Raw genomic sequence first — 19,297 nt, 5'->3', positions numbered from 1 at the left:
ACCCCATTATAGTCAATCCAGTCGTGAAAATGCGACCCCATCCAGCTGCATATCTCCCTATTAGCCTCTTATAAGGAAGGGTCCCTCCGGGCCCGCCCAAAACTATTATCTCTTTTGAATAGATCATCTTGTTGTAAAGTCGTCGTTTAAGCGCATAAACGGAAGTATTTTCTTTCTATATTATCGGTGAAATGTTCAGGACTAATGTGGATTCGGTTAGCTTTCGCGTATTTATTTTTAGTACGTGATACGTAATGCCTTGTCACGACACGAAAGACAGTGAGGGATTTTATAGATTTATACCCCCTTTATAGAGTTTATACCCGATTCTAGAACAATCACAATAATAGTCGCCTCTCTTCTTTTTTATACATGGTATTTTACTGGAATAACAATCTTAGTTATGTTTTAGCCTCGCAGAAACAATTTGTTTGAAAAAACTAACTAATGAACCATCCTAATTTGAAGGAAAAAATTTCAATGTTATTATGAAAAGCTGTTACTATCGAAAACTGTGCAGCTTGTTACGTTCATAGTCAAGGATTATGTTATATGTGAATTCACGTGAAACGACCTTTAAACATCAATACTGTTACAACGCGTAGTCTACGCGTGCCCGCTGCCCGATTTTAACACTAACATTTTCTTAAAGCTTTTTGGATAGACATGCTACTTATTACCACTTACAAGTCGACCTCAAGAGTTTCGTAGCGAGCGGAGCGTTCTTTTTGACCCGTGAAGCCACCGAGCGAGCTACGATTTCGCAAGGAATAAATTCTAGACATTCTTGGCTGTTTGATTGTAAATCAACAGAAACAAGAAACCAACACCCGCAAGTCGCCCGGCTGGGCCACCTAGTCAATATTTTCAGTCGCCCGAGGCCAAGTCTTGCGCCGTTAGATCTAGTGCACAGCCTTTACTCGTCGTCCTCCTAGAGCTACGCTGTAATCTTACTTCTCCTTTGCTGACGCAGTATCTCTTTTCTGCTTGTGCAATCCAACCTGACTTGCACGTGATTCGAAGTTGCAGCCAATAAAAATCACACAATTTTTTCGGGACGGGCTCGGGATACGGGAAAGTTAAAAAGCAAGGCAATTTTTTACGGCGCTCGCTGGCTGACTACGTCATCCCGTGTGATAAGGTTGGGGGCTAATTGTCCATAATGTGGGGGCTAGTTGTCGGGGGGCTAATTGTCTGGGGAGGGGGGGCGAGTTGTCCTAATACCGAAGGAGGTGAGGGGAACAGGGGGGGGGGGTCCGTACCCCGTTCTCCCGCCTCCCGTACTTTTTTGTTCTTTTGTCTCCCGACTCCCGCCCTTTATTGTGTTTCTCCCGTTATCATGTAAATCACGCTGTTTGACTCCGTATTCTAATAGGGAGGGAGTGCTTTGGCCTTCAGTCCGAAATAAAAAATTGTGTTGTAAATCGAACCACTCCGCACTCTCCAGCGCGATCATTGAAGGGGCATTCCTTCGACACAAGTTTACACCACGCGGCAAAATCTTCAGTGTTTTGTGAACTACAGTCGTACGGAGCGAGCTCCCAGGAAGGTCTTCCATGGACGGATTTTTCCCCACCACACCTAAAAATACCGAGACCGATCAGAATGGTCTTTGACCTGCCTCGTACCGAGACGTCTCTCTTTCGATGAAAATGTCTGCGCAAAGGAAGGCGGGAAGGTGGTCTTACGGAGAATTTCGACAGCTAGCGAAACAGACGAGACACTGATATGACTGACACAGTCGACACACGTGTACGTGTGTCTTATGGGAAGGTTTCCAATTTCATAGGAAGTACGAATTTTCGTTTTTTGACTTTTCTCGCGTATAAAATTTTGCTTTAAGCCTCGGAGGACGTTACATGGAAATGGACGTTGTTGGGTTCGTTTCTTTGATTGGATGTAAGCGGTAACAAAATAACGAAAGCTTGCCTTTTGAATTTCCACTCCCGCTTCCCGCTATCGTAGAGATCCCGTTTCCCGCCACTTCTTCTCCCGTCTCCCGTACCCCTCCCGCCCCTTCCGGGCTCCGGCCCACCTGTTCCCCGGAACAAGGAACTTAGATGCAAAAGTGTGGCGTGTGTTTGAAGCTGAAAACTGTTTAACAGCCAAACTAAAATGTTCTTCCTAAAAATTGGCGTTTTCTTGTACTTGAAATTGTCGCTTTACGAGTTTGTTTTTTCACACCAGAGCCGAAATCACGAGCATTACTCGTTTAAAGAATTGCAGGACGCTGTTAATGGCGATTCCCTGAAGTCAGATGATCTACAGAGGCTATTTGACAAGCTGCATTTCTTGAACTGCACTGCAAGCAAACCGAGTCCGGATTACCGAAGGGTAAGATAAGTATTGTTGGCACAAATGGCCCAAAAAGATGAAAATTTTACACTAAAACTTAAAAGTCTTAAAGTTAACTTAGTACGGTAAAAGTTTCTAGAGAAAAATATATATCTCTGAAAACTAATTACGACGATTTTTAATAAGAAAGAGAAAAATGAAAACGTAAAACTAAGCTCAAATTACGATGAGATTATGGGATTACTGAATTCTTTTAGCCCGTAAGACCGATCGATCTTCGAAGCTGCCCTTTCTCAATGTCTTCGACCACGCGGTTTTTCATCATTTGCATTCACTTTCACGCTTTGTTCTTTTAGTGTTTCAGCCCTATAGAATTGCACGATATTCATGGATCGTCACCGTCAAAAGCATTAAATTCCTCGGAGTTTGTAGAGATCAGTCCTTCGATAGTGTACTGCCTTTTGCCAGGGCGTGAAAAGAATTCTGGTCAACAACGTTGCGATTCTCCCAGGAACCACAGCGAACTTTTCGACTCGTTTACGAGGAATTTCAGTCATGGCGAATACGGGATCACTCACGAAGCTCTCGATGAAATTCTCGAGGAAATAAACAAGACGATCGGGGACTTTTTAACTGAAAAGAAGGTAGGTGAAATTTAAGGATAAAAGCAGTCTTGGGGTTTAAAAAAAAAGGTCCATTGGCTCCCTCTCAATCAATTCGCTTTCAAAATAAACTTTTTATTAAGGTGGCCCGAACCTCTTTGTATGCGTGTTGGTTATATATGTGTGTTTTTTTCAGAGTGAAAGATTCAACCGATTTCTATGATTTTTGGCATACCAAGTAAATAATGATGGAACTTTAAGAAAATGTTATTTGTTTTCTTGTAGGTGTAAAAAAAGCTTTGAGATATCGGCATATATTTAAACCACATTTTTACTAACAATGTAAATAGCTTCGAAATCCCTCGACACATTTTTCCCTAACTTCAGCAAATAAGCATTAGAGCTCTCTACTTTTACATCACTTGCCATCACATTCGTACGGGAAGTTTACCTTGCTTATATGTTCTATCACTGATATTATCTGAGATTTTATTCCTCTCTTTACTGCTGCCAATTATTTCAACATGACGGTGTCCAAGAAAGCTCTTGCTACTTTGGACACTGTACACAAATGAACTTAATGTCTTTTAGTAATTATTATTTGTCAGCTTCTTTATTTTCCTACCTACGTATACTTATGTAAATATCTTATATAGTGTGAAATAAAGAATTGAATTGAATTGAATTGAATTGGGAATAAAGATGAAGACAAATTTGACAGTCATCTTATTCTTCTCATTATCCCCAAAAGCCAACTGCCCGTGCGAATGTGATGGTAAGTCTTTAAAACGCCAATAAATTACCAAATGCAAGGGTTTCAATGCAGCTGAAAAATGGATGGTTAGAAGTACTGGAGTTGGTAGCCTTATTTCTCTTCAAAACAGGAACCTGCACCGCTTGACAGTTTTTCGTAGAAGTGATATTTTGCTTTCATTGTTAAGATTTGTTTCCAAAAGAGAGGGACAAATACAAAGTAAGTTTGATGAATAGAAGTTCTTTAATATCACCCCGCACTCAGCTTAAAATTGTTCTTCTTAAACTGCTAACTGTATTCGCCGTAAGTTTCTGATTACTCTGTTTCTTGCAATAAAGCTTAGGTAGGAATATCCTTTCAGATAGGAGATAGTCTGTCGGCAGTCTTCCTCTGTTTGTCCGTCAACTTTCACAAACGTGCTAGCGTAGCATTGTAAGGTTAAATTTGACCAGCATTTTGTTCAGCAAGTTCTACTGTCACGATTGCCTTCAAACTTGCAGATGTAAAACTAGAGAGCTCTGAGTCGAGGCTTATTTGCTGAATCGTGGGATTTCGAAGTTATTTTCATTTTTCATAAAAATGCGGTTTTAAATGTATGCCGATATCTCAACGGTTTTTATACCTACAAGAAAATAAATAACATTTCCTTAAAGTTCTGTTATTGTTTATGATTTAAGGATGCCAAAAATCATAGAAATTGGTTGAATCTTTCATTCTGAAAAGTGCAAATCAAAAACATAACCAACATGCATATAAATAGGTTCGGGCCACCTTATATATTAAGCTTATATTATCCTGTGAGCAAAGGTTTCTTTCTGGCATGGCTTTTAACATTTAAAAAGCCGTTTAACTAACTATGCGACTGACAAGCTACTTAAATGTTAAGATTTAAAGATTTATAGATCTCAAGTTTAGCGTTTGGTATATTCTGGGCTCAGAAAACGAAACCATGTTTTGTGACACTCAGAACGTTTTTCAGCTTCCTATTTCCTCTTTCCTCTTTCCTACTGCCGGTCATTTAGTGTTTTGAAAATCTAAGTTAATTAGTTTAGAAAAAAAAATGAAAATCATTTTCTTAAGGTTATGTTCTACATAAAACATGAAAATGGGAAGTTTCATGTCGTAGCTGTGCAACAACGGGAAGGAAATGTACAATAAAGGTGATTGTCATGCAAAGTTGTTGTTTTACTGATCCAAACCTATTGCTTTTATGCCATCCTCGTTGCCGTCACCATCGTCGTTGCTTAAGCTCCCTATTAATAGACCTAATATACTGATCTACATTTTCAGTCAACCTTATGGACACCAAAGGGACAGAGCCAAGTGTGTCTTCATTAGAGATGTGTCTAAGTTTAAGAAAAATTAATATCTTGTTTCAAAGATTATATGTAGGCCTTAAGATAGGGAGAGTGGAGCTACAAGTTTGTAAACAAACTGAAGAAAACTTAGATATAATTCAACAAGTACTCATTATTTGGGCATTGCCAAAATAGAGTTTTCGAGATTGCTTGTTTTGATTCAAAGTTGCAATCGGCGCACAATACCAGTGAACATAGACAGGCCAAGCGACGTGAATATTTGCCCTGTGAACGATTCGTACAAGGTATGCAGAAAGCATGTTAGAAAGAAAGTTCTGGTAGGAGGGTACTTGATCCCACTTTTATGTTCTCAAAAACCTTGCAGCAAAGAAACACAATTCCCAACAGTGCATATTCCCAACATATTGAATAAACACTGAGTGAAACAAACTATTAAATGATTTAAATTTTCCCGCTGTAAAATAATATTGTCCTTGAAGCAAACGGTATGAATGTTTTTCCTCCAGACCAAAGGAACCAGTCATTGCCCTTTTTCATTGTACAGACTATTCATTGCTAGTAAGCACATGTCCCCTTGATTTTTTGCTAGGAAAAGATGAACTTATTTATCTTGAGCTTAGGGTATTTTTTTATCGCATCTAGAAGCTTGGCAATTTTTCAGAAATTTGAAGGTAATTTAAATCTGTCAAAAATAATTGGAATTGACGGGCTTGGCTGAGAGCAACAGAGGAGAGCTAATTAGTTCTAGGGGCGAATAGAGTAGACGGAAAAGAAATTCTTACAGTGCGACTACTTGAACCGGGGCACTTAGAAGAAGATTGTCCTGAAATACTATGATTTTTGAAAACAAAAGATTCCCAAGTTTTTTTGCAAACGAACCAATAACATTCATGAATTTGAGGGCTGTTTCCTGAGATGTCAGGTAAGTTCAAATGGTTTTAAAGTTTTCAGCGGTTGCATACTAGGTGAATCTTGAATTTTATTGGCCTGTTTGCAAAATAACTTGAGAATCCTTTGTTTTCAGATATCGTTATGATTGGAGAATCTTCTTCTAAGTGCCCTGGTTTGACTAGTCACACTGTAACTGTTTCATTGTGGAAACCATAAAACAAATTAATGGGGTATTCTCTACACCCTTACCTGTATTTTTTTTTTAAAATGCCATAATTTTAACATTGCTATTAGCAGCAATAGGAATGAAATATTAGCGCCTACCAAGTCACCAAGTCTAAATCTTCACAATCAGCAAACTACTGAATCACAAGGTCTAAATACTATCAAAGATCTAATATTCTTCTTTACATTACCAGTGTTTTTCTGCGGAAGACATTTTTAAAGAGATAGAAGAGGGAGTCGAGGAAGGCCATCATCACAGGGAAGGTGAACACAGCCATGAAGAAGAAAAGGTTCTTAATCAACATGATTTTGAGAAAGCCTCTGCAAGCATTATTCTACACCTAGTTAAAGGATACTGTATCAAGGAAGGTCATGGACACGACGAGACCAAACCTGATCTACCATCAAAAGAATTTTTCATGGAAGAACTTTTCGATCACAAAAAGTACCTGTCTGAAGAAGACTTAGAAAGCATCGCTGAAAGTCTTGGTATTGGAAAGAAATCCTCTCAGTCAACAGCCTCATCTTCAAGTGAAAGCCATGATGGGCATAATCACAGACGCCGAAGGTCTGCTGCATCTGCTGTGTCATCACAGGAGGAATCAGCTGCATCTCACACCCTTCATCGCCGCACAGTTGATTCTCATGCACACACTAATGGTGGAAGTAGCAGTGTAGGTGTTACTCTAACATCAAGCCCCGTTCTTACCCCTATACAGTGTATTAGCTTATTTACGCTTAGGGTGCATTCCATTGGTATGATCCGGATCAGGATCAGTTATCTGAGATCAGTCAGGTCATAGCCCATCAAAGGAACCCATGAATCCACCCCGGGAAAGGATTCATTGGTTCTTTTGATCTTGATCCAGATCATTCCAAAACAATCTTATTAAACTTCATGAATCCTATTTAAACTTTAAGGTACCTTAATAAATTGAGTTTGATCAAACTTGATTTATTCTTGAGACAAAGTCCTCCCCCTCCCCCTCCCCCCCCAAAAAAAACCCCTTAAGACAGATGGTTTTTGAGTCACTTAAACTTTCTCAAGTGAATTTTTTAACTTTCTGAGTTCAATGTGTTATACCAGGGGCGGATCTAGGGGGAGGGTGCAGGGGGTGCGCACCCCCCCCCCCCCTGAGATGACCTGCGGTTTTGTAATACAACTGGTATTCTGCAAAAAAAAAACTATGTAGTTTACTGGTGTTGAAGTAGAGCAAGAGACGAGTGCACCCCCTCCTAAAAAAAATCCTGGATCCGCCCCTGTATACAGTAAAGGAAGTTCCATGTTTACTGAGGCATTTGTATACTTGACTGAGTAAAATACTTACTAAGTTCTCACAGTAATTAACCATTAACATGGCTATTTTAAACGACACCCGCCTTTACTACTTTAAAAACCAGCAATAATTCCCAGTTCTTTGAAAAGAACTTGAAACTAGTACACTGACTTGTATGACCTTTAGATAAATTTTTAGATTGTGCTTTGTCTATTATATCTATATATAACAGCCTTTTTAACTTGCTTTCAACCTTAGCTTTTGTAAGATTAATTCAATACATGTATTCCTGAACAATGATCAAGTACTTGTTTACAAAGAATTTTAAATTTAATATTTAATGTTTTGTGTTTAGTGTTACTCAGTCGATGAGATGCTGACAGTTTTTGACATTGATCACTCCATTGGGGCAGATGATTATGACTTCAAACAGCTTTGCCCTGCTTTTGTTCAACAAGCCAAGAGCGGAGCTTGCAAACAGCAGTCAAACCAACCAAAAACAGAACCGGAAAAGGATATGGGAAAAAGTTAGTATACACGTGTACACAGGTAGATGAGATTTCAGTGAAGGGCATTGAATGGTTGCGATTAGATGCAAGTGTTGATTTTGGCTGGAAACCCAGATTTCTCATTAATTATAAGTGCTATTTTGACTCAAAGTTGAAATATTACAAAAGAAAAAATAATGAGATACTGCAAGTTGGATATTGCAAGTCAGGTTGTGGAAATTGTAGTGTTTTACCAGTATTTTGAAACTGTACTGTTGTCCATATTATGTTACATTGACCAACTGTACATGTGGTGTTCTGACTTATCTTCTCATATTGGGATTTTGTTCTCTGTTTAATAGTATCTATCCAACAAAAATCAATAGGTAAACTCATGATCTTTTTGGTTTTGTTTCTTATCTCCAGTCTGGGGTTATGGCATTGCGGCTGTGACTATAATCAGCCTTACATCTGTAGCTGGCGTGGCAACTATTCCATTTCTAGGAAAGAAGATGTACAAGAAGATCATGGCAATGTTGGTAGCTCTTGGTGTCGGAACCCTTGCTGGAGACAGCTTACTTCATCTGTTACCTCATGTAAGCCTTAACGTTCCTGTTTATAAACACTGGTCCGGTCAAATATATCCTTTACCTTGCTAGTTGGCACTGTCCGTCTTGTAAAAGGGGCCAAAATAGGCTTCAAGCATTAAAGTGCATAACCTGTGCAGAACAATTTGCATGTTTCAGGTGTGACTGTGTTAACATGAGTCTGTGTAAATGTAGAACCATACTGTTCAAAAGTTTTTTCTACTCCTGATCAGATCAAAACCTTGCACACTTATAAAAGCCATTAAAAAATCTATGTGGTTCTGTAGGTCCCATGTAGAATGAAAGGCCAGATCTGTGCAAGTTTTTTTGTTCCTTCAAAAATTTCTGCAGACCTGTGTTAACAAAGTTTTGTTGTTATAAAAGCTGCTCTGAAAACCTGAGAATGTTTAAGTTTTTCCCTTCTAGTTAGCTTTTTGCTTAAACCCTGAAAGTGGTTTCTTGTAATGATAAATTAAATAAGTCATTTTGTGATCAGGCATTTGGTCTCCACCAACATGAAGAAAATGCTGAAGGTGACAGCCATGCCGATCATTCAGAAGAGAAGGGATTCATTTGGAAGGCCTTGGTGGTGCTGCTTTCCATTTATGGATATTTCTTGTTTGAAACTTTGATGCATCTGTGTTTGAAGAGCAAATTTGGAGATCATGGTGGCCATAGCCACATTGATTTTGAGGTCAGTAGTAATAGTACAATTTACTGTTTCAAACCTGAGAACTCTAAAATTACATGAGTAACATGATCCTAAGTTTTAATGTATCTTTTTAATCAGTGCAACCAAAAGAATGTTATTTTTCCTTAGGTACATGTAATTAATGCAAAATTAATAAAGAGGGTTCATTTCAATGATCATACCATTGGATTACACAGTCAAACTCAAAATCCAAACCACCGTTTATGATGCTTAGTGTAATAAACGGTACCACAGCAAAGTGCTTCTCAGCTCTCAGTTTTTATTGGAACTATCACTGACTCTTTAGTTATTTCATCCTCAGACATCAACAACCATTTTATTCCACATAGTTTAGATACAACAGTAATTACACACTCAGTTAATAATAGACCTGTATAAGAAATCTGAAAAAACTTTCCCACTGCTTTTATAGCATAAAAGGCTAAATGGGAGCGGGGGAAAGATGAAAACAAACTTAAGGTGATAAAATAAGACAAAACTGGTTACAGAAAACTGAGATAACAATACAATAAGGTCAAATAAGGGAATTAAATGGAAAAAATTTACATCCAAAAAATCAAAGATGAATGAAGAAATGAAATAAAAATAATTATGATTGTGCTTTCCGAGGCTAAGATAAATTGCTAAAGTAATTGAGCAAGTGAGAGACTTCAATATAGTCACTGACTCAAGCTCTAAAGTTCAAAGAAGTATTTGTTGAATTTGTTTCGGAACTTGGATTTAACTTTAAAGTTGATATTAAAACTACTGAAAAATTAATGTTTTTGCAAACAAGTCCAACATTGTTTCCGTTACATCATTAACGGGCATTCTTTGGAAACCAAGATTACAGGCCATGCATTTTAATCTAATTATACATGTGCAGGTACAGTGTTATTGTGCCATTCGCCACTTTAGAAACGAGGAGACTGGGCCAAATTAGCTTTTGCAAAGACCTCTAGGATCACACTAGTCAGCTATTGGCTAGACTGCGAACAAGCGCTTAAGGGCGCTCTGGCGGCAGGGTGGGAAAAGAAAGGAGAGCTTGCAACTATGTCTCTGGAATTTGAATATCTGCATCGAAAAAGTTGATGGGAAATGTTGAGTGGCGGAGATGACATTAGTAATGATGTCATTACCCTTGGCACATGTTTTTCATTGTTTGTTTACATTCGCGCTCACTTACGCTTCACGCTGATTAGTGGAAATCTGACAGCTCAGTCGACAAGGAGCCACAGGGGAATTGGAGGTGGAATTCAAATTCCAGAGACTGAGTTGCAAGCTCTCTTTCCTTTTCCTGCCCCTCAGAGACCTTGCTGGCAGGCTAGCTGTTGGCCAATTTTTCCCCATCCCCAGTAACGATTTCAGAACTTGGCCTAGTCTCCCTCTTGTTTCTAAAGTGACAAATGGCCATTTAGTAATACAGATCACAGACCAACATGGTGGCCTGGATGTTTGATTATTTCAAACACACAACAAAATGCCTAAGCAATTAAGAAAGTGCTGCTTTCCTTTATGTTCATTTCTGGTGTTACTTGTTATAGCTTAATGTAAGCTCCATTTTTTGTACAGCTTCCTGGACCTTCAAGTCGGCACATGAGCTTTAAAAATAAAAGGAAATGTTCCAGGCTAGAGCATCATGAAGGAGGTCATCCGCTTGGTAGAAGTGATGAAAATCTTCCCATGGAAATTGGTGACACTGTTTTAACAAACAAGGTGAGTGTGACGATATTGCATTGTTTTAGCATCCAACCAGATTTTAGCATTTACATGTGCAAACTCAGGCTTACTTTTGTTACAGTTTGATGTAATGGCCACTCATGAGCTCACTACGTTCTGATATTTAAATAAGTTGTGGTTTAAGAACGTGAGCCAATTCTTTACATGGTGACAGAACTGAGAAAGAAAAATTGTAGAAGTGTAGATTACAAATCATGCGTTTATTTAATTGGAGGATATATTAATAAGAAATTTAATAATACATTAATTGATCCACCAACCATGATCAAGGTTCATGATACACCAATCACTAACAACCACGCTGAACAAAATGATAGTCCCACTCAATAAATCAACACTACTGTCTGCCCGCCTTTATTACTTAGCAACCAAAACCGCCATGCTATGCAGGCTAATCAAAACATCACAATAATAACTATTGTGAGACAAACAATAAGTAAAAACACTTTATAATAAAAGTAATCATAATGGTTGTACATCTCTACTTCAGCAATAACAGTGGCTTTTATAAGGTGTTGTTTTGGTTTTTCAAATCCTGTTACTGAAAAAGCATATATAATTTTATATATTATCTTTGTTACATGTATATGTGGTGTCGTACTCCGGTGCTTTTGGTGAAAATTAAGGCTCATTAAAAACAGTCAAACTGCCAATTTGTTTTAAACTTTGTAGTTCCAGTACCACAGGGCAGTCAGAAAAATATTAATCTTCCAGCTCAAGGCATTAATAATTTTATTATAATTTTTTTTGGTCGATAATCTGGTCCATAATCTTGAAATTATGATCTTGAATTAAACATAAAAAGTTTCATGCAGTGACATATAAAGAATGTGACACACTAAATTGACTGAATCTTTTGACTTAATAAAGTACATGTTTAAAAGCAATTTTTAATTTAAAATTTCTGTAATATCCAGCTTGATATATATTAGAATAATTTATGTACCTTTAAAAAAAAATTTATAGCTAAAGTTCTGTCCGTGTTTTTTTTAAATGTTACTGTTGTATGCAGTGATATCAAACAATGACATAAAATTTGTATTTTAAGTTTATGTTATAACATGGGTCTTCTGTCACAAAAGGATGGTTCCATAAAGAATTTTAGTAAGTAGCAGCAGCACTACAAGTCCTTCTTGTACACTACATTCCCATTGTGTTTATGAACATGTATCTGGTACAGATACTGATGATGGTGAATATGAGGTTAATGTTAAGAACAATAATACTGATATTAATTTAAATGTCATTATTAAAAATGTGTCATAAACATGTAACTGGCGGTTAAGCATCAATAAACTGATCATGAAATAATCAAAGATCAACGGAAGTAACTTATAAACATCAGTTTTCTTCAAGTCATTCATGTTTTATTGGCCAGTTGCTTATCAGTTCTGAACAATTAATTCTCCCATGTCTGTGTGAAAGATTACATGTAGTCTATCTGTGATATTCAAATGAATAATTTTCAGAAAGCCATTAATTTCCTTTAGTTTCTACAATACTAGATGTAACACTAAATGGTAGCAAACAAGCAAATTGTCAATAATTATTTGAAATTCATAAACATACACCAACGAAGAATGATTAAAAAGTGTATCTGTGCAGGGAACAGACATTGTTAATGACTTTGAAACATGTGTATCATGTGAAATTATGTAATGATGAGTCACTTGCACAGCAGATTCTCATAAAAAATTGTTTTGTTAAATTAACCTTTTCATTCCATAATTTGCAACCCACTTCTAATACACCAAACAGACCTGGAGCACCAAGGCACATGTGGAAGTTTTTGATACTTTCTCTTTTATTTGCATCTGTGTTACAATAACCAGCCTCATATCTCTAGCTCCATAAATGAAAGAGCTCAAAGTTTTATGGAGAAGGCAACATTATTCACAGCAGCAAATCACAAAAAAGTGACCAGAACTGAAAGAGCCATTTTTATATTTTCTCTTTGTTCTATTTAAAATTTCTAAATTCTGAACTGAGAGTTTGTGATATTCTAAGAAAGCAAATTTCTTAATCTTGAGCAGGATATCAAAGATGGTTTTGAAGACCCCAAAGACAGATTTCCCCAAGGTCATCAAAATACAACAGATAATCGCAAGAGAAGCCTTAAACACAGCTTATCACGCCACTCTGTTTTCAGCGATGATGTAGAAAGAAGCAAGGCATCATTGAAAACTATTTCCACTGTGGCATGGATGATAATCATTGGAGATACTCTCCATAACATCGGTGATGGATTGGCCATTGGTGCCACTTTTGCCAAAGGTGGTAGCTCGGGTGTTTCTGGTGGAATCAGTACTTCTATTGCTGTGTTTTGTCACGAGCTGCCTCATGAACTTGGTAAATAATATTATCTTGATGATTTTTAAATTTACATTGTAAGTATTCCTCTATTGGTTGCAGATGTTGCATGATGCCCCAAATAAGCTCAGGACCACAAAGGGTTCTTAATTAAAAACTGGTCTGATAGTGGCAGCCAGTGTTGCATCTCAACTGACATCTGAGATCACTACAAACAAATGATGTATTTAGCAGACATGTATTGTTGGTTACTAATCTGTAACATGTATTACTTAAATTTAGTTATTTAATATTTATGTTAAATACACGCAGTGTGCAAAGGGGGTAGTTTGGATAGCCTGAGGCTAGTGCACTTTTCATCGGGCTAGTGAATTCTGTTCTTAACTTGCCTGATGGACAAGAGAAGATTGGGGAATTCAAATTGTTACAGAAGAACTGTAATCAATCTTTCCTGTCCAGGCCGTTTGAAATGACGTTTGGGCTATTACATGCTAGCTATATGTAAACTGACTTTCTCTTCACCCTGATATTTCACCTGAATGTTGCATAGGATTGTTATAGAATTGGGCAGAGCTGAAAGCAAAGCTCCCATTTATACATTTTAAAAAATCCACAAATCTATGCTTAGCTTTAGGGGAGAACCATATAACTGAAAAACATAAACTTTAGCCTTCTATCAATTAAAAGCTACCAACTGGTCAACGGAAAACTTCTAAAAGGCACGTAACCTCAATGAGTTGGCACCTGAGCCCGTGATACGGTCATGTGGCTCTGGTCAGCGGATACCCTGTTTTGACAGCTGTCAATTGACCATAATATGGATGTCTATTATCGAGTTAAATACAGGTTACAGGCATTTCACATTGGTTTTCCTGTGGTGCAGACGGACGTACGGTCACGTGATGACCAAAATTTCTTAGATGGATAGATTACCAAATTTTCTTAGGTATGGGGCTCTGCTCACGCGCGCGTGGAGCTCCGCAGAAAAGACCACTGGTTTCATGTGGTTTGGTATTGATCATGACATTATATAAATTGATAAAGGAAGGCATTTGTGCTGTACCTGTATTTGACATTGCAGGAAGTAGTGTTATTATCACAAAATTGTATTAATAAAACTTAATTCAATTTTCTTTTCTTTCTCTTTGTGTCACAGGGGACTTTGCAGTTTTACTGACAGCTGGCATGACAGTCAAGATGGCATTGTTAGCCAACTTGCTTTCTGCCTTGTCTTGTTATATCGGCTTAGCAATTGGTATTTACGTTGGTCAAGAGGATGATGTGCGTTTCTGGATATTTGCTTTGGCTGCTGGAATATTCCTTTATGTCGCATTGGTGGACATGGTAAGAGTTCTATGAGTACTGATAGTGAGATAACTGTAATAGACCTTATTCACGATACCCATTGTGCGCATTAGATTATATTCAAGTGCTATTTTGCGCCATGTAAATAACAAATTATTATTATTATTACCCGCCATCTTTGCATGCGCTTAAGGACCGACGGGATAAAAGCGATGTCATGTGGTTTCTCAGGGGACAAACAAGTGATAATTTTTTCCAGTGCTAGAATTCGCGGTCGTGTTTGTTTATTCTTGACAACAGAAAATGAACAACTTTTTATATTAAAGATGATAATGGCAAATTAGTATAGGTAATAGCATGATTTGTAGCGATATTTGGTATAAATACCACGAGTGATATTTTTAAATTGTTATACGTAATTTCACGAGCCGTTAGGCGAGTGAAATTTGAGACAATTTTGAAATATCATTAGTGGTATTTATGCCAAATACCACGTACAAATCATGTTATTATTTGTTTATACTACTACCCGCAAAAGGTTTGTAATTTTCACATGTAGGTATTTCAAATTAAGCTGAAATACCACTGCTCTAAGCCAATCAATTTGCAGAAATTTCTCATGTAGTAGTATAATGGGTGGAAGTGATCATTTTCACTTTTTTGGATGCAGTAGCGACCGTAGACGTCCTCACAGCAAGCAATAATGACGTTAATTTTGTCGAAACTCAAATCGTACATTTTGCCTAACTATTAAACCGTCATCTCGTTTTGAGAGAATAGGGACTTTAAGATCCAACGACGCGGACGGCAACGAGAACGTCAAAAAAAACAATTGGTTTAATAAGCAAAACAACAACTTCGCACGTGCATCACGCTTTTTTGTACATTTCTTTCCTGTTTTTGCACGACTACGACGTGAAAATGCCTAATTTGGCGTTTTATGGAGGAAGTAAACAAGCAACGACGAAATTTTATTTCTCTTTCTGAGCTTGAATTTGGTCCCTTGAAATTCAGCTTCAGGAGGGTTCGCCTACATTTGATAAAGTAAAATGGGAGGAATAATCGCTGTTAAGATTGAAGGAACGCAAATTCACCTTTTAAGCGACGTTCTCGTTACCGTCGCGTCGTTAGATCTTAAAGTCCCTAATAAATAAAGTCGACCGCGATTACTCGCGTTGACAATTTTTATCATTTGTTTGAGCCCTGAAATACCACGTGACATTGCTTTTATCCCATCAATCCTAAAGGGCGAGCAAAGATGGCGGGTAACGTAAATAATGTCTATTATGGAAATTCTGTTATGGCTGTTCACTTCCCAATGGACAACTTAAGATGAAAGAACGTTATGGGTAGACTACAAAGCAGTCCGTATTTTTTTTTACACTTGTCTATCCTAATGATCCCAGAAATCACTGCACCCAAATCTTGTACCCATTCTCCCTAGGTTTTCTTAAGTGGGTTATGTCACTCAGCAACTTCTGAAGCCCTTTTTCACAGCTCATCTTTGGCGATGACATTAATTGATAATTTTTATGTTTTTTTTTTCTTGAACACAGCTTCCTGACCTGATGCACAGCGAAACTCTTCAAGCGGAACCTGTCGCTACGTTCTTGTTACAGAACTTGGGTTTGGTCCTTGGATTCGCCATTATGTTGATAATTGCGTTCTATGAAGAGGACTTAATGGCAATTAAGTTCTAGCACAACTTACATAATATGTAGTGTAGTATGATTAAGTGGAAATAATTGGGTAAGATAAGTTGGTGTAATTTTAGTCTCTTAAAAGTAGCCTGTTGGATACCTTGGTCCCAGAGGTTTTTCTTGAAATTTTTCTAGACTGGTCGCGAGTGCCAAGTTAAAATTTTCCTCTAAAGCTACTTGCAAACTGACGCAACGACTCCCAGTATTGTTGGGCAGCAAAACGTTTGACCAGCTTCAAACTCTGGGCAACAACTCTCAACAACACGCAACAACAGCACGTGTAATATTTTGGAAAAATAAATTCTTTCTCTAGTAGAGACAGGCAAAATTTACCTGAGAACGAACTAGGGCTAAATATATCCTCATCGTCCCATCGTTAGTTCAAATTATACGAACCAATCAAATTGATTTTCGTGTTTGTAAAATTATCAACCAGTCAGCGTCCGATGGTCGGCACACTCTGACCCTGTACCTTGCATGAAAGTGAGATTCAAGTGCAAGGTAACCAGAGGTTTTTCTCTTGCTTGCCGCTTTACAACTTGTTTTCACCTCTTCGCGCGTCTCGCTCTTTATCACGCGGAGAAAAATTTCCATCAAAAACCTCTGGGACCAAGGTACTTGTTGGCCGGCGGAATGAATCTGTATAAGATGAAGACGATTTCCCCAACAGTGTAACAGCATATAGATAATATACATGTACTACGTAAACATATTTTCTTCAATAAGGGCTTAGCTTTCTCACATACGTCAACCAACTTTCTTGTGGAAAGTCACCAGAATTTTTTTTATTTTTTTATTTTTTGAAAATAACTACTTTGATTTGTATATCCTGTATAAACTAAGGTCTGATTTTATTTTTGTTTCAATCAGCAGATGATGGCTATAGTGCGATTTGTATTAGACTAAAAATTTTTAACGGTTTAGTTCTCAGAAAATTCTTGTTCTTAAAAGAAGTTAGGAAACTGGCTATTATTTTTACAAGAGATGTTTCATTAGAAAGAAATTATCAACTCAACAATGTTTTATTTAAGAAACTTCGTTATTTTCTAATTACCAGTAACCGATATCACGGAGTGATTTCATTAATACCCATTATTGGGTGGCCAAAACGAAACGAAAACAGTGGAATAAGTCGTTATTGCGGGGCGCCAATATGGCCTCGTTATGGGTTATGTGAAACTGCTCGCTTTTACTACTTATACAATTATTACTCATGTTTAAACGTAAAAATAAAGTTTACGTAGTATTTAATCATGTTTTGAACTTGCATTGTGTGTGATAAAAGCGGAGTGAGAACAAAACTGATTTTTTACCATATACAGCTTTTTCGAGAAAGGTTGTCAGAAAAAGTGCACACGACAATCCCGAAAGGTATTGCGGGTGTTTTTTAGTTCACTGTTCTTCAAAGAAATATGAAAGAATGGCATGAGAGGCCATGGACGTATGTTTGTGAGCTGCTAAATGAAAGCAACTATAGTAAATTCGACAGCTGTAGTCGTTAGGAAAAGTGTACAGGTCATATCCCCTATTGCCTTTCGCGACTGTCGCGGGACATTTTTTCCGACAACCTTTCTCGAAATGGCTCTCTAAACTGACAATGTGTCAACCTCACTTAAACTTTGTTTAACTTGGTCCTCTTCTTGTCTCGCTTCGCTAGCCGATTTATGCTGTTTCACCCCGAGCTTTTCCCCCACTAAAGAGCCTGGGCCCAGGCTTAAAAACCTCAGTTTGCAGTTGTCTGTGGGCGCCAAAGCGGGAAGACGACTTCATGTTTTCTTGGCATTGTGACCTTCACCGCCCAGCTCATCGGTTTGTACCAGTCGCTCGGACTTCATGCGATGTCTTGAACTCCTTTCCTGTTTGATTTTAAGTAAAATGCCGCGTAGTACCTTCGCCTTTGCAGGTCAGACTGAATAGTCGCTGCAGGTAAGGGATTCCGGAAATTCCGGAATCCGAGAAAATTTTGCTTGTGGAATCTGAAATTCTGAGCTTTGGAATCCAGAATACAGCCCAAGTAATCCGGAATCCAAGTTCCACGGAAAAGGCTGGAATCCAGAATCCAAGATTGTCTTGGATTTCCTTACATACTCGGGTGATAATAGGTTTTTATGTGTTTAATGTATAAGGCGAACAAGTTCTTAAATGGGTTGTTATCTTCTCAAAGAGTTACGAAGGTCGTGAAAGTTCAAACAAGATGTATGACATAGGCGTGGTCTAAAAGATTCATGAATTACTACTCAATAGTGAAGGCAGTAAATATCACTTAAAAATATTAAGTGAAATTTCATAATGGGTTAGACTTTCTAATAGTTCGTTTGGTTATCGTTCAGGAGGGAAAACGATCAACTCGCGATTTCCGTCGCTCAAAACTCATGAGGGGTTATGAGTTTCTGGTTTCATATATCTTTCCGAATTTATGTAAACATGGCTTCACTGAACCTCTTCAGGCCCTCAGGTAAGTATGTCTTTGCTACCAAGAATTCACCCTCCCCACCCAGGAGACTCGTGGCTGTCTGCTCACCTCCATGAGCTCCGCAATTATCATGATAATTATAATTATTATCACCAGAGTCCTCATTGAGCTGGCTCGGGCAAAGGGGGAAACAAGCCAGCCTCTAGTGGGAACCGTTTTTACTAAGAGGGTGGTGTCAAAAAGCCCCTTCCTTTTTAAACCGCAGTGGCCTGGAGCCCATCCATCCCTCTATTTATCCATTCATCCATCCATCCATCCATCTAGCCAGCCAGCCAGCCAGCCAGTAAATCAAAGCAAAGAACACCCAAAGTGACACTCTGAGAAATCACTTTTTCTGTTGCTTATCTCTGATGACTATTTAGGTATACATGTGGTGTTGATGGAAGCAATAAAGGTGAAAGTTGAATGATTTTTCTTTTTTCTTTTTTCTTCCTCTTCAGTCACAAGTGATTTTCCGTGGAACTGTGCCGGAATTAAATGTTTAAACACACTGGAAACTAAAAAATGAGTTCAGCCATAACTTTCTTTGTCTACACTATTAGTTTATAACACCACTGAATAATCCAAGTTCACATTGATGTGCAGTCTACTTGGATCTAGTTTAGTTCTGGAGATGCTATGACGTTCATTTCCTAGTTAT

At 37.9% G+C, this 19,297-nt stretch overlaps 1 protein-coding gene across 1 annotated transcript; it reads left to right on the top strand.

Annotated features, from left to right (window-relative positions):
* The first annotated feature begins 2,095 nt into the window (after positions 1 to 2,095).
* Positions 2,096 to 17,435, top strand: LOC140930378 (metal cation symporter ZIP14-like). The gene is made up of 10 exons (XM_073380059.1): positions 2,096 to 2,334; positions 2,652 to 2,939; positions 6,281 to 6,760; positions 7,719 to 7,890; positions 8,278 to 8,447; positions 8,935 to 9,132; positions 10,702 to 10,845; positions 12,903 to 13,218; positions 14,336 to 14,523; positions 16,041 to 17,435. Exons 1-10 carry the CDS (start codon positions 2,116 to 2,118, stop codon positions 16,182 to 16,184), a joined length of 2,319 nt encoding a protein of 772 aa, XP_073236160.1. The 5' UTR covers positions 2,096 to 2,115; the 3' UTR covers positions 16,185 to 17,435.
* The last annotated feature ends 1,862 nt before the right edge of the window (positions 17,436 to 19,297 follow it).

This window comes from Porites lutea, chromosome 3 (genome assembly GCF_958299795.1).
Source record: "Porites lutea chromosome 3, jaPorLute2.1, whole genome shotgun sequence".
Lineage (NCBI taxonomy): Eukaryota > Metazoa > Cnidaria > Anthozoa > Scleractinia > Poritidae > Porites > Porites lutea.
The sequence above is the reverse complement of the archived record's forward strand: the minus strand, read 5'-3'. Positions and strand labels throughout refer to the sequence as shown.